At 43.5% G+C, this 11,764-nt stretch overlaps 2 protein-coding genes across 2 annotated transcripts in view; one reads left to right on the plus strand and one right to left on the minus strand.

The window, feature by feature from the left end:
* LOC117828347 (fibrinogen C domain-containing protein 1-like) overlaps positions 1–6,494 on the plus strand; it is a gene marked incomplete at its 5' end in the record, with an annotated part of 8,538 nt that extends 2,044 nt beyond the window's left edge. Inside the window, 6 exons of the mRNA XM_034705386.1 lie at positions 16–277; positions 3,187–3,421; positions 3,512–3,646; positions 3,728–3,944; positions 5,161–5,356; positions 5,485–6,494. Of these exons, the coding sequence (XP_034561277.1) occupies positions 16–277; positions 3,187–3,421; positions 3,512–3,646; positions 3,728–3,944; positions 5,161–5,356; positions 5,485–5,631 (1,192 nt within the window). The remainder of the gene's footprint in view (positions 1–15; positions 278–3,186; positions 3,422–3,511; positions 3,647–3,727; positions 3,945–5,160; positions 5,357–5,484) is intronic.
* ndufb9 (NADH:ubiquinone oxidoreductase subunit B9) lies at positions 5,831–11,744 on the minus strand. The gene is made up of 4 exons (XM_034704745.1): positions 11,612–11,744; positions 8,771–8,963; positions 8,442–8,555; positions 5,831–6,188 (listed from the first exon to the last, which is right to left on the minus strand). The coding sequence occupies exons 1-4, from the start codon at positions 11,740–11,742 to the stop codon at positions 6,057–6,059; spliced, it is 570 nt and encodes a 189-aa protein (XP_034560636.1). The 5' UTR covers positions 11,743–11,744; the 3' UTR covers positions 5,831–6,056.
* Positions 11,745–11,764: the final 20 nt, after the last annotated feature.

Consider the following 11,764-nt stretch of genomic DNA (forward strand, 5'->3'; position numbering starts at 1 on the left):
AAATGTAAACCAGAGTCTCGCAGAGCACTGCGGCGAGTACAGCAGCCAGCTGACCTCCAACGGGCAGTGTCGGCTGATGGCCACGCTGCCTCCGGTGCCGGCGGGAACATCCCAGAAACGCTGCCCGGATATGTTCCGCTGCACAGACGACATCGCTTACTGGCTGCACGAGAACAACAACAGAAAAGAGAAGCTGGACGAGCTGAGGGAGACCATGTCTGAGCTGCAGGAGGAGCTGAGGAACCACCGGCATCGAGTGAGAACCCTGGAGATGCAGGTACACCTCTACTGCACAAGTACATGGTCCCTTACATTGACACAAGGGTTATGAAAACCCAGCTCTCTCCTCTCTTAACACACTACTTATTTTACCTTCCTCTATTACCTGGATATGTAGCTCTTCACTCTTTTGGGCTGTCCTGATCCAGTGTAAAGGATCTGAAAACCTTGGCCTTGCATGATGAATGTCCATACAAGTTTTATACACGTTTTAGGATCGATTTTAAGATCCTTTTAATCACGTTCAAAGCACAACATGGACTCGCCTCTCGATACATCTCTGAGCTCTTATCCCCCCCATAAACCAGGAAGCAGTCTGAGATCCTCTGGCAGGGCTCTGCTTGCTGTTCCACAGTCTAGACCATAAACTATAGGCGTGTCAGAAGTGTCAGAACCCCAAACTCAACTCCTTGTTGAAAGATGCAGATGCATTTCAGAGTGCTGTGAACTGACTGTCTGTCGGTGCATTCAGGGACGGTCGTAAATGTGCAACACAGTCCTTTCATGGCATTTTACTGTGAGTCAAGAGAATCTAAATACAGTCACAGTGGTCACATCAAGAATGTTTGTTTTTTTTGAACATGCTTTTTATTGATTTTCACATTGAAAATAACAGCTCAGGACATCTTGACATACTTTTTGCATAGTTGGTCTAATAGTCACATCCAGCATTCATCAGTCCAGCATAGTACAGTTGTAATAGACAGTTGTATTGTACATTAGTAGAACAATCCTTAAGCATCTTCATTATAAATTGCACTTAAAGCTAGGGTTGGCAGTCTCGGAAAACTAGCATGAATTTGAATGTAGCATTTCCTCATGACTCCATCTAACCCCTCCCCTCCTCCCTCAGAGCTCCGCCAAAACCACGCCCCCCCCCCCCCCCCCCCCCCCCCCCCCCCCCCCCCCCCCCTCACATGCACGAGCGCCGCTGACTTGCGACCATATGATGGTGACTGATTCAAAACCGGTCCTCACCAAAACATTCTCATAGTGAAAGTTAAAAACACAAACAAACATGGCTGCTGTTAGCACTCACAACTATCATGCTAGCATTATCCAGTTGTACTGGTGACACGATATCAGGAGAAAAGTTATAACACATATATAACACTGTAACAGCTCTACTGTTTGTTAAACATGTTCAGTGTAGATGCTCTGAATTCCTACAGTGTTGACGGTCAGTGAAGGCATCAGGAGAGGTGTAGAGTGTGCGAGCAGGGAGAGAGGAGAGACAAGAGGAGAAGTTCTTCATTCATTCAAACATTGATTGTTGTTTTGTTGGTTGGCGTGGTAACGGCCGACAGTGACCGGTTATTAAAACTCAACGTGTTCACGAATCGGCTCGTCATCACTACAGCGTCCGGACAGACGCTACAGTACATCTATATTTCTGGAGGACTTACTGAACGTCATTCATTCTTCTGCTTGTCAGAGCCCCCGTGGTGAGAGCTTTTTAGACTCTGATCCGGACTACAGTCCTGAGCAAAGCCCCTCATGGGGTCAGAGGGGACAGGTCCGAGGTGGAGCGAGAGGGGCAGTCAGTAGAGTCAGGGGAAGCAGAGGCAGGGGACGGGGACTCAGAGTGCACGCTGGGGAATGTACGCGCAGGAGGCGGGCAGAACGGCAGGACGGGATTTGATTGGTTTAAAATTTTGGGTCCCAAAAAATGGTGATTGGTTGGTGTTTTCCCAGGTTTACTCCGGCTGTAGATAGCAGCTTTTCTTCACTCTTTTTTAAGAACACATCATGTATTGATCACCATCAGGACATAAAGATCATTTTAACCAGTATAACAAAAAGTGGATCTAAATCTGATTACCAACCCCAGCTTTAGTATTAAGAAGATTCAGAAGTTTATCCCAATTTCTTTTAAAAAGATGAGTTCTTCCTCCAATACAGTATCTCAACTTCAGATATCAGAGACTTCCACAATATAATAGATGGAGATTCATCTCCCACCCACTTTGTCATTATAGCCTTCCTTGCCAACATTAAAAGAACTTGAATTATTTCATTTTGTGTCCTCAAAGAGTCTGGTACACTACCAAGTAGGCACAAAGGTGGTCTAGGAGGCAGATTTTGCCCCATCACTGCACTGATTCCTCCACATACTGCCCTCCAGAATAATTGAATCTTCACACTCCCAGAGACAGTGTGTTCTAGTTCCAGTATTTGTTTTGCACAGATCAAGAATGTTTTCTAAAAACAACTTTAATTTAGCGTGTTTACTTGCCCCTGAGATGTTATTGGGGAAGAAAAAAACAAAACAAAACACAACTTTCACCACAATTTTTTCAAAAAGCTGTTCCAAAATCAGGCATTTTTGTGCCGCAACAATCACACAAAAAAACCTGTGAAATCCTGGAGGGACTGGATAATGCACAATTAATGGATTACTGGACATGTGCCCAGCTCTGGTTAGAACCCAATTTCACCAGCAAGATTGTCCTTTTTGTCCCAGTAGAGATTTGTCCTTAGTTTCCAAAGGGATCTGAAGCAATGCAATAAAACACTACCAGTTCATTTCATTCTAACAGGCTTAATTTGCACGACGTACGGATGTTTATGTTGGCAGAGCTGAGGTGATTAAAACGAGAAGTAAAGGGGAAAAAAGAGAGACGGACAATATAAACACAGCCCGCCTTTATCTCACTGTTTCTCCTTATCTCTCTGTATTGACACCCACTAATCCCTCCTTAACCCTGAATGCTAACAGGATTAGCTGCAAACCTTTTGGCCGGAGCCCTGCATCCTTCGGCAGCAGCCTGACCCAGAGAGCGTTGTTCCGGGATGCAGTGTCCCCTGGCAGCCCTTCATCTGAATCCAGTTAAATCTGTCTCTGACTTTTTATGAGTTTGTCTTCAGTTTAACGTCCTTTCCTCTCTCCTTCTTTCCATCAATCAGGGTGAAGGAAACATGACTCTGAACGTGACCTTTGACCAGCGCCTGCAGTCCCTGGAGTTGCACCAGGCCAAGATGGACACGCTGCTCCACGTGCACGAGACGCTGCTGCACGAGCTGGAGGCGCAGCTCCGTAACCTCTCGGCCACCGTGCAGCGCGTCAACCTCAACACGGGCTGCAGGATCAACATCATCGGGGCTACGTCGCTGCTCAGCATGCGGGACACGCTGCCGCCAGGTACGCACAGAGCGGACACCTTCAGGGACTCAAGAAGACGACACAGTTTGAGTGTTTAATGATGATGTAGTGTCCGTCTCTCGCCCTCAGATGGACGGCACATGTCTCTCTGTCCGTCAGACTGTGCTTCTCTCTATCACAACGGCGTGCGTCGCTCTGGCGTTTACAGCATCGTGGTGTCTCCAGGTTCATCCCAGGCGGTGTACTGTGACATGAAGACAGAAGGTGACACACACACACGGCATTTAATTCAATACACACACAAACTCGTGTTCTGCAGCATCCACATTAAGACCGTGTGTACAGGTGGAGGCTGGACGGTGCTGCAGAGACGGCGTGATGGCTCGGTGAACTTCAACCGCGGCTGGTTGGAGTACCGTGAAGGCTTCGGGGAGCCGCGAGGAGAGTACTGGCTGGGGAATCAGCAGCTCCACCTGCTGTCCAATCAGGGACACTACAGCCTCCGAATCCACCTGCAGGACTGGAGCAATGCCCACAGACACGCCCTGTACCACACCTTCAGGTACAGAGAGAGTATGTGGGAAAACTGTGACAAGGCGTGAATGAGATTGATCCTTTTGTAGAGGGCGGTCTCCTTTTCCTTCTTTCCAAAGGCGTTTTTCAACCAGAGGACCCATGGTCTAAATTTAGTTCAGGGGTAGATGATCTCCCCCCTAAAAAGCCCCTGCTAGGGGGGTAGTACTTTTCAAAGGTCCCAGGACTTTCAGGGGGCGGGGCCTGCAATTCTTAACGTGTTTGATTCATGCCAACAGGCTATCTGTTGTGTTGCTCACAATGATACCTGAATGGGAAAGAAAGAAAGAAAGAAGGAAAGAAAGAAAGAAAGAAGGAAGGAATGAAAGAAAGAAGGAAAGAAAGAAGGAAAGAAAGAAAGAAAGAAAGAAGGAAAGAAAGAAGAAAGAAAGAAAGAAAGAAAGAAGGAAGGAATGAAAGAAAGAAGGAATGAAAGAAAGAAAGAAAGAAAGAAAGAAGGAATGAAAGAAAGAAAGAAAGAAAGAAAGAAGGAAAGAAAGAAAGAAAGAAAGAAAGAAAGAAAGAAAGAAAGAAGGAATGAAAGAAAGAAAAAAATGGAATAAAAGAGAGAAAGAAAGAAAGAAGGAAGGAATGAAAGAAAGAAGGAAAGAAAGAAATAAAGAAAGAAGGACAGAAAGAAAGAAGGAAAGGAAAAAGGAAAGGAAGAAAAAGGAAAGAAAGAAAGAAAGAAAGAAAGAAAGAAGGAAAGAAAGAAAGGAAAAATGAATGAAAGAAAGGAAAAAGGATTAAAAGAGAAAGAAAGAAGGAAGGAAGAAAGAAAGAAGGAAAGAAAGAAAGAAGGAAGGAATGAAAGAAAGAAGGAATGAAAGAAAGAAAGAAAGAAAGAAAGAAAGAAAGAAAGAAAGAAAGAAAGAAGAAAGAAAGAAAGGAAAGAAAGAAAGAAAGAAAGAAAGAAAGAAAGAAAGAAAGAAAGAAAGAAAGAAAGAAAGAAAGAAAGAAAGAAAGAAAGAAAGAAGCATTTACTTTGTTTCCCTCCATACGTCACTGGTCTGATTTGCACAATCTACCCGGGACTTCAGCCTGCAGTCGAAACTCAGACAACAATGGGGGCACAGGAACCTTTTAGTTCAGGGGACAGTAGTTCTGGGGGCTAAAAGACCCAGGAACTCTTGGTCCAAATGCACCTCAAGACTCAGCAGACGTCATGTCCCCGATCAGAGGTCAAACTGGTTTCTCTTCTGCAGGATAGAGGATGAGGAGAACCACTACCGCCTCCACGTGTCCGGCTTCAGTGGAACGGTGAAGGATTCTTTCGGTTGGTACCACGACCAGCAGAGCTTCAGCACGCCAGACACCGGGAACATCTGTGCCGAGATCAGCCACGCCGGCTGGTGGTTCCACCAGTGCTTCTACGCCAACCTCAATGGAGTCTACTACAAGGTACGACTGCCCTGCAAATATGAAGAAGAAGATAGTAGAGCTCACCCGTTAGAAAAGGGACAAGAAGGCAGAGGAGAGTATGTAAGCGTTGAGTTATGTATAATGCTGTGACTGTGCTTCTCCACCAGGGGGGGCACTACTCTCTGAAAGCTCAAAACCTGCTGGGACCTGACGGCATCGTCTGGTTCTCCTGGAGGGAATCAGACTTCTACTCTTTGAAGGCGGTCACCATGATGATACGACCAAACAACTTCAGACCCAGCTTCTCACCGTAGGGACAGATTCCACAGCAGCCTGAGGTAGTCCTACAGGCTCCGGAGGGGCTGCTGTCTTCCTTTGGAGGCTCTCCAAGATCCACCAAATGCACTTCTCTCTTTTTTATGACACATTTTGAAGCTTTGCACCTTTGTAGAAACCTCTCATGATAATCTGAGGCCGGCTTTTTGGATAAGAGAAGAAAAACACAACAACATGTTTCCTTTTTTCATAGAGTGATTTATTGCAACACTTACAGTTCTTCAGCGGTGAATCTACAGGACTCCTTAAAGACACTGATTACAGCAGAGTCGGGTTGTTCTCGCGGTCATGCTAACTGTACACACATGACTCTAATACAACAGACACATGGTAACTCAACAGGAGGTCAGAGTATTGGGGTAAGGATAGTTTCCCCCCTCAGGTGGTCGGTGGTGGGAGGAGTTTACGAGGGACGCTCCCTGGGGCGGGTGACAAACTGCCACCACAGAGGAGGGAGTTCGCCCTCCTTGCGGGCTGGAGGAAGGGCCTCGGTCTTAGGGCCTTCTGGACCGGTCTCAGCCTGAAGCTGGGCCACCTGGAAGCAGACGAGAGGGGAAATGTTTACATCACACTTTCAAAGACAGAAGCTCGAACAAAACTATTTCTAAATGATTTAAATGACTGTTTTAAGCTTGAGCACAACATATGAAAGTGTTTGATCTCTGAAGTCTGACTCTGGTACCAGAGCAATGCTCCCGTCCTGCCAGCTATACTGCAGCTTCTGCAAAGTCTCCAGGTGGACATGTTTACATATTTTTGTAAGAAAAAGTTTTTAAAAAGTAGAATTTATTCGTCTATTTAATAAATTCTGCAGCAGAATGTGAGAAGAGCGGGTTCCTGAGGGTCTGAGTCTCTCTGCAGGGTCAAAGGAGAAACCTGTAAGGGTTGCTATATAGAGTAGGGATGGGACGTGATTTTTCAACTGCTTGAATATTTTCACTTGTTAAAAACTGCAGTTAATGTGAATATTATCTCATTTTAAGAGTAACATTTTTCATCGTTTTCACCGGTGCCTGGTTGTAATACAATATTCCCTCCAGACGGTGGCGATAGAGCGTCGAAAAGCTGCATTAAGTAACAGAAGAAGAAGAAAACATACGCGACAGTCTGTGGAAATACGTGTGTAGTGTTGTGAGATTCAGAAACGGAGATAATCACAGAGACTAAGCGTTGCTGTAAAATGTAAACAAACACGCCACGCTGCTGCGTCACAGAAACACCGACATAAAGGTCGAGACAGACGCTACCAACAGCACCTCGTCCCGTTGCAGGTTAACGCGACCGCCACACAAGCGGAGCGTTAACGGAACATGTGTGTCATGGAGTCTAAGGCTATATCAGTCCCTCCAGGATTTCGTGGGATTTCTTTGTGATTGTTGCGTCCCCAAAAAGCCTGAATTTGCGTCAGCTTTTTGAAAAAATTGCGGTGAAAGTTGCGATTATTTTTTTTTGCTTTTTTCCCCCAATAACATCTCAGGGGCAAGTAAATACGCTAAATTACAGTTGTTTTTAGAAAGCATTCTTGATGTGGCCACTGACTGTATTTTGATTCTCTTGATTCACAGAAAAATGCCATGAAAGGACTGTATTGCACATTTACGATGGTCCCTGAATGCACCTCGCAGCGACTGATGCACGGTCAGTTCACGGCACTCTGAAATTAATCTGCATCTTTGATGACGAGGAGTTGATCAAAACTTACTGAATGTGTCTGATGTTTCACCAAACTGGATTAAATCAAGCTGTAGATGCCGAGCTTTCTACGGTAACCACGGCAACAACGTCAAACATCAAATAGTAAACAGACGTCCCCCCGGTTGTGTCTTTGTCACTAACGCACACCCGGGGTAAAAATCATCAATGAAGGTGAGACAGATGCATGGAGGTGAGGAGAGCTGGTTCATAAAGCACACCTGCTGCAGGTAGAGACCAAGCTTACACTGAGCCCCTCAATCTATAAATAATAACGTTGTCATGGTCACTTGTCCTGCCTGCTGTCCTCTCTCTTCACCCGTTCTCTGTGCGTGTTTTGTTGTTGAAAGTGCCGATCAAGTGAGGACTGACGTTTATGTTCCAAGGAAGTCAAATTGATGACAAAACCGATGACGTGCAGGGGCTGAGATTGAGGTAATTGGTCAAATTTGCGGGAAAGTTGCAGTGATTGTAAAAAATTGCAGGGCCGCGAAAAAATCGCGCTGATTGGTTGAATTTGCGTTGATAGTTGCGATCGCGAAATCGCAACTTCCTGGAGGGACTGCTATATTCACACTGCAGCAAAAGTGGCCCAAATCCGATTTCTTTGGGGTCAAGTGACCTGGTCAGATTTTTTTAGAGGCAGTGTGAACACTCAAACCTGGCCTTTAGACCACTTCCATATGTGGTCCTGAATCCGATACAGATCTGATTTTTTTCGACCTCGGTGTGAACGGCCAAGGTGGATTTAATGCGCATTTGATACTCTCACGTCACTTTAAAGATGGAGATGAAGCGCCTGACTGTCAGAGCAGGATTACGAATAATCTCTGAATAGATGCCAGAGATTATCACACAGTGTTTTGGTTTTAAATGGCCATCTCTGATAAAGACAGACAGAGGGCTCAAGAGTCTGAAGGGTCAGACTATCTAGACTACATCTAGCCGGATCAATTGAAGCAGCAAACCCGCTCAAACCCTTTCCCCTCACTCATCCTTTAACTTTAAGAAGAGTCTCTTATCGTCTCTTCTGCTTCATACACGAACCTTATGATAATCCAGCACACAGCAGGAGCAACATTCACCCCAAGCTCACCTCTTTGTCCCAGCTCAGCGCTCGCAGATTCTTCCACTGCTCCCTCTTGGAGAAGTAGTCCGGATACATGGCCTTCTCCGAGGGGTGCCAGTGGTCCAGCAGCCACTCCGGGGTCTAAGAGAACCAAGCAAGGTACGGAAATGAATCCAGCAACACTAGAGGTGTGAGTGTTTTATCTTCATCGTTTCCATCACAACTGATCCCAATAAACTCAAAGAGATTCCATAAGTGGTACATTTTTGTTTTCTGTTTTTCTCTGGGATGCAAGAGAGAGAGAGAATAAAAGACGACAACAGAGAGAAAAGTGTCTCCTGTGTTCTTCTTCTCACCTTGTAGCACTCGTATCTCTCGTAGGACGTCCCTCCAGGAGAGTCGGGGAAGATGTAGGGCTGAGGGTGCTGGTTGGACCAGAACTCCTCCTCTCCCGCCTTCAGCAGCACGGTGGCTTTCCCCATGTCTTTCTCGCTCTTGCTCTCATCGAAGCGAGCTCGCAGCATGCAGGCGTAGAAGCGGTATTTGTCTCTGTAGCACGGAAAGAACGAAACAGTTAAATTTTTTGACGTCATACGAGTAAAAAGTGAGAAGCTGAGGAGTCTCCTGAAACTTTGAGATGTGCTGAAACAAAACAAAGATGTATTTTAAGTGTCACTGACAAACTTCCTGTCTCTCCATAAGAAATTGAAATGCATAATGTCCTATCACATCTTTGTAACTCTTGTCTGAAATGCAAGTCCTTAAGGTTTTGTTTTTTCATTCCCTAATAACTAAAGATGTAACGATGTTGGCCAATGACGTCACTCCTGTTTTCCTGATATCTCAACGTATTTTTCAATATCCTGGGATAATAAATCTTGTTTACACGTGTTCACCATAGCCTGTATAAAATATGGACGTAGTATCCGTGACGTCACCCATCTGTTCCTAAGAGCTGTTTTGAAGCCAATCGACGGCGGCAGCCATATTGGTAATGCTGAACTCAACTAGGCAGAGTGTGACGTAGTGTGAGTCTCTTAGCCAATGGCTGTGTGTTCCCGACCGGGAGTCACGTCAGTCATGTCCTTATTTGGGCAAAAACTCATAATCTTAATATCTTCTTAACAATCACGTTAGAAAAATATTCACCCCCCGTACAGTGTGTGCCGATAGAGAGATTAGCTACGTAGGGCCAAGCCGAACCAGGCTGTAAACATGTTTATTAAAGCTGCAAAGATCGTCTTTTTCCCATTCATGTCTATGTGGTTTCCTGTGTTTCTGCAGCCAGCCTCAAGCGTATTTTCGATGTATTGCAGTTTATATCACTTCCGCATTGGCTTCATCGTTTGAGACCGGAGGTTGCCGCTTGGTGTTCACATAAAATATATGGATGCATGTTGATTAGGGCTTACAGAATATACCACATGCAGAGTATCCTGCTTTAAAGGTAGTGATTATAAGGCTTTGTTTAGGGTTTCAAGTGGTCTGTAAGTCAGAAGTCTTATTTTCTGTGATTATTTGAAATATACAAATATAAATTAGATATACTTTGTTGATCTGCCATTGGTGGAAATTATTTTGTTCCAGCAGCTTACAACAAGGGACAGGAGAATGCAACAATTGTACTTACATAGTTAAAATATTTTTAAAATAATAATAATTGTAATAAAGGTAAAAATAAGGTAGAATAAAATAAAAGAATGTAGAATAAAATAAAATAAGGTAGAATAAAATCAAATTAGGTAGCATAAAACAGAATAAAAATCAAATAGAAAACGATAGGAAAAAATCAAATTAGGTAGAAACAAATAGATTAAAATCAAATAGACTAGAATAAAATAAAATAGAATACAATAGGACACAATTAAATTTAATTTAACAATTTAAATTTTTTGGAGATAAAAGTTGTTTACTGACTTCAACTCTAAAGAAAATACTGTGCAAGTCTTATTTAAGAATTAAAAACAGCAGCTTAACTTATTAAATCAACTTGAATATTCATGTTTGGCAGACTTTATCAGAATCAGAATCAGAATCAGCTTTATTGGCCAGGTATGCTTGGACACACAGGAATTTGACATTGGAAAACTGTGCTCTCTTTGTACAAGGCATTAGAATAAGACTTACAAATAAAAAAAATAATAACATCAGCTATAAATACAAAAGAACAACAAATAGGCATGACTAATATGAACAGGCTGAAGTAATATGATATAGTGCAGTGGTGAGTAGAGGTAGTTTTTACATTTAAAAAAAATAGTAGTTAAAGCTGCTATGAGGAACTTTTGATTTATATCAATTTTGGCGCCCCCTTGTGGACAAAGTGACACCTCTTATCTCTTGTTCTGTACATGCAAAAGTAGTGTTTTCAACAAAAACCTCACCCTGCTGTCTTATAACAGCCAGATTTATCACTCAATGTGATTATTTGCATGAAAACAGCTGAAAAAAGGATGTTTCTAAAGCCAAATGTCAATCATGTTGTCTGACACCTACCCCCCTCTGAGTGGTATAAGGCATTAAAAATGACAACAGAGAAGGTATCAGTGTTGTTGTTGATGGTTTTGTTTACTTTTGAAGGTCATAAAGAGGCATCAGTGATGGTTTCAGTCTGTTTCTCAGCTGGTGAAAAACTCCTTATAGTGCCTTTAAATAATAAAATAAATAGAAATATGGAGTTCTGCTTGGAGAATTGTTGCATTGTATATTATTTACATGTATTTATTACAGTTTGTTGACATCTGTTATCTGTAAATGATCCTACATGAGTAAAATATCACAAACTAAAATGATCTCTTAGATATTTATGGAAATAATGATGCTAAATGTCAGATAATGTGTCGTGAACTTGAGATTTTAGTTTGAGCCTTTGCTGTTCTCTGAATTTGACACTAGGTGGCGCTCTTCCAGCGTTAATAAACGGGCTAATATTGAACCAATGAGATGTTAGCTGTTTAAAAGAAGCATGACAGCTACATATACATAATCATAATTCAACTTATAGTGTATAAACTGGTGATAAAGCAGGTTTTGTTGTGTGTCTGTCAGACTCAAGGAATGAGTGACCTGCTACCACCACTAGCAGCTAGCTTAGCTGTTGTTAGCTTAGCATCACCGAACAGACCGCACAGCAGACGCTGTGGCTTTTATTTTCCACCTTTAAGAACAGAGAACGATCAACAAACATCCCATCATACCTGAAGATGCACCACGACTCCAGGTGTCTCAGGGATTTCTTGTAAAGCCGCAACACTTTCTGCTGGTGGGTGAGAAAGGCGGCCATCTTTGCCGTACCCCTGTCACCTTCTCGCTGAGCCGCGCGGTGCATTCTGGGACTTTGTGGAAGACTG

Source organism: Notolabrus celidotus, chromosome 16, assembly GCF_009762535.1.
Source record: "Notolabrus celidotus isolate fNotCel1 chromosome 16, fNotCel1.pri, whole genome shotgun sequence".
Classification (NCBI taxonomy): Eukaryota; Metazoa; Chordata; class Actinopteri; order Labriformes; family Labridae; genus Notolabrus; species Notolabrus celidotus.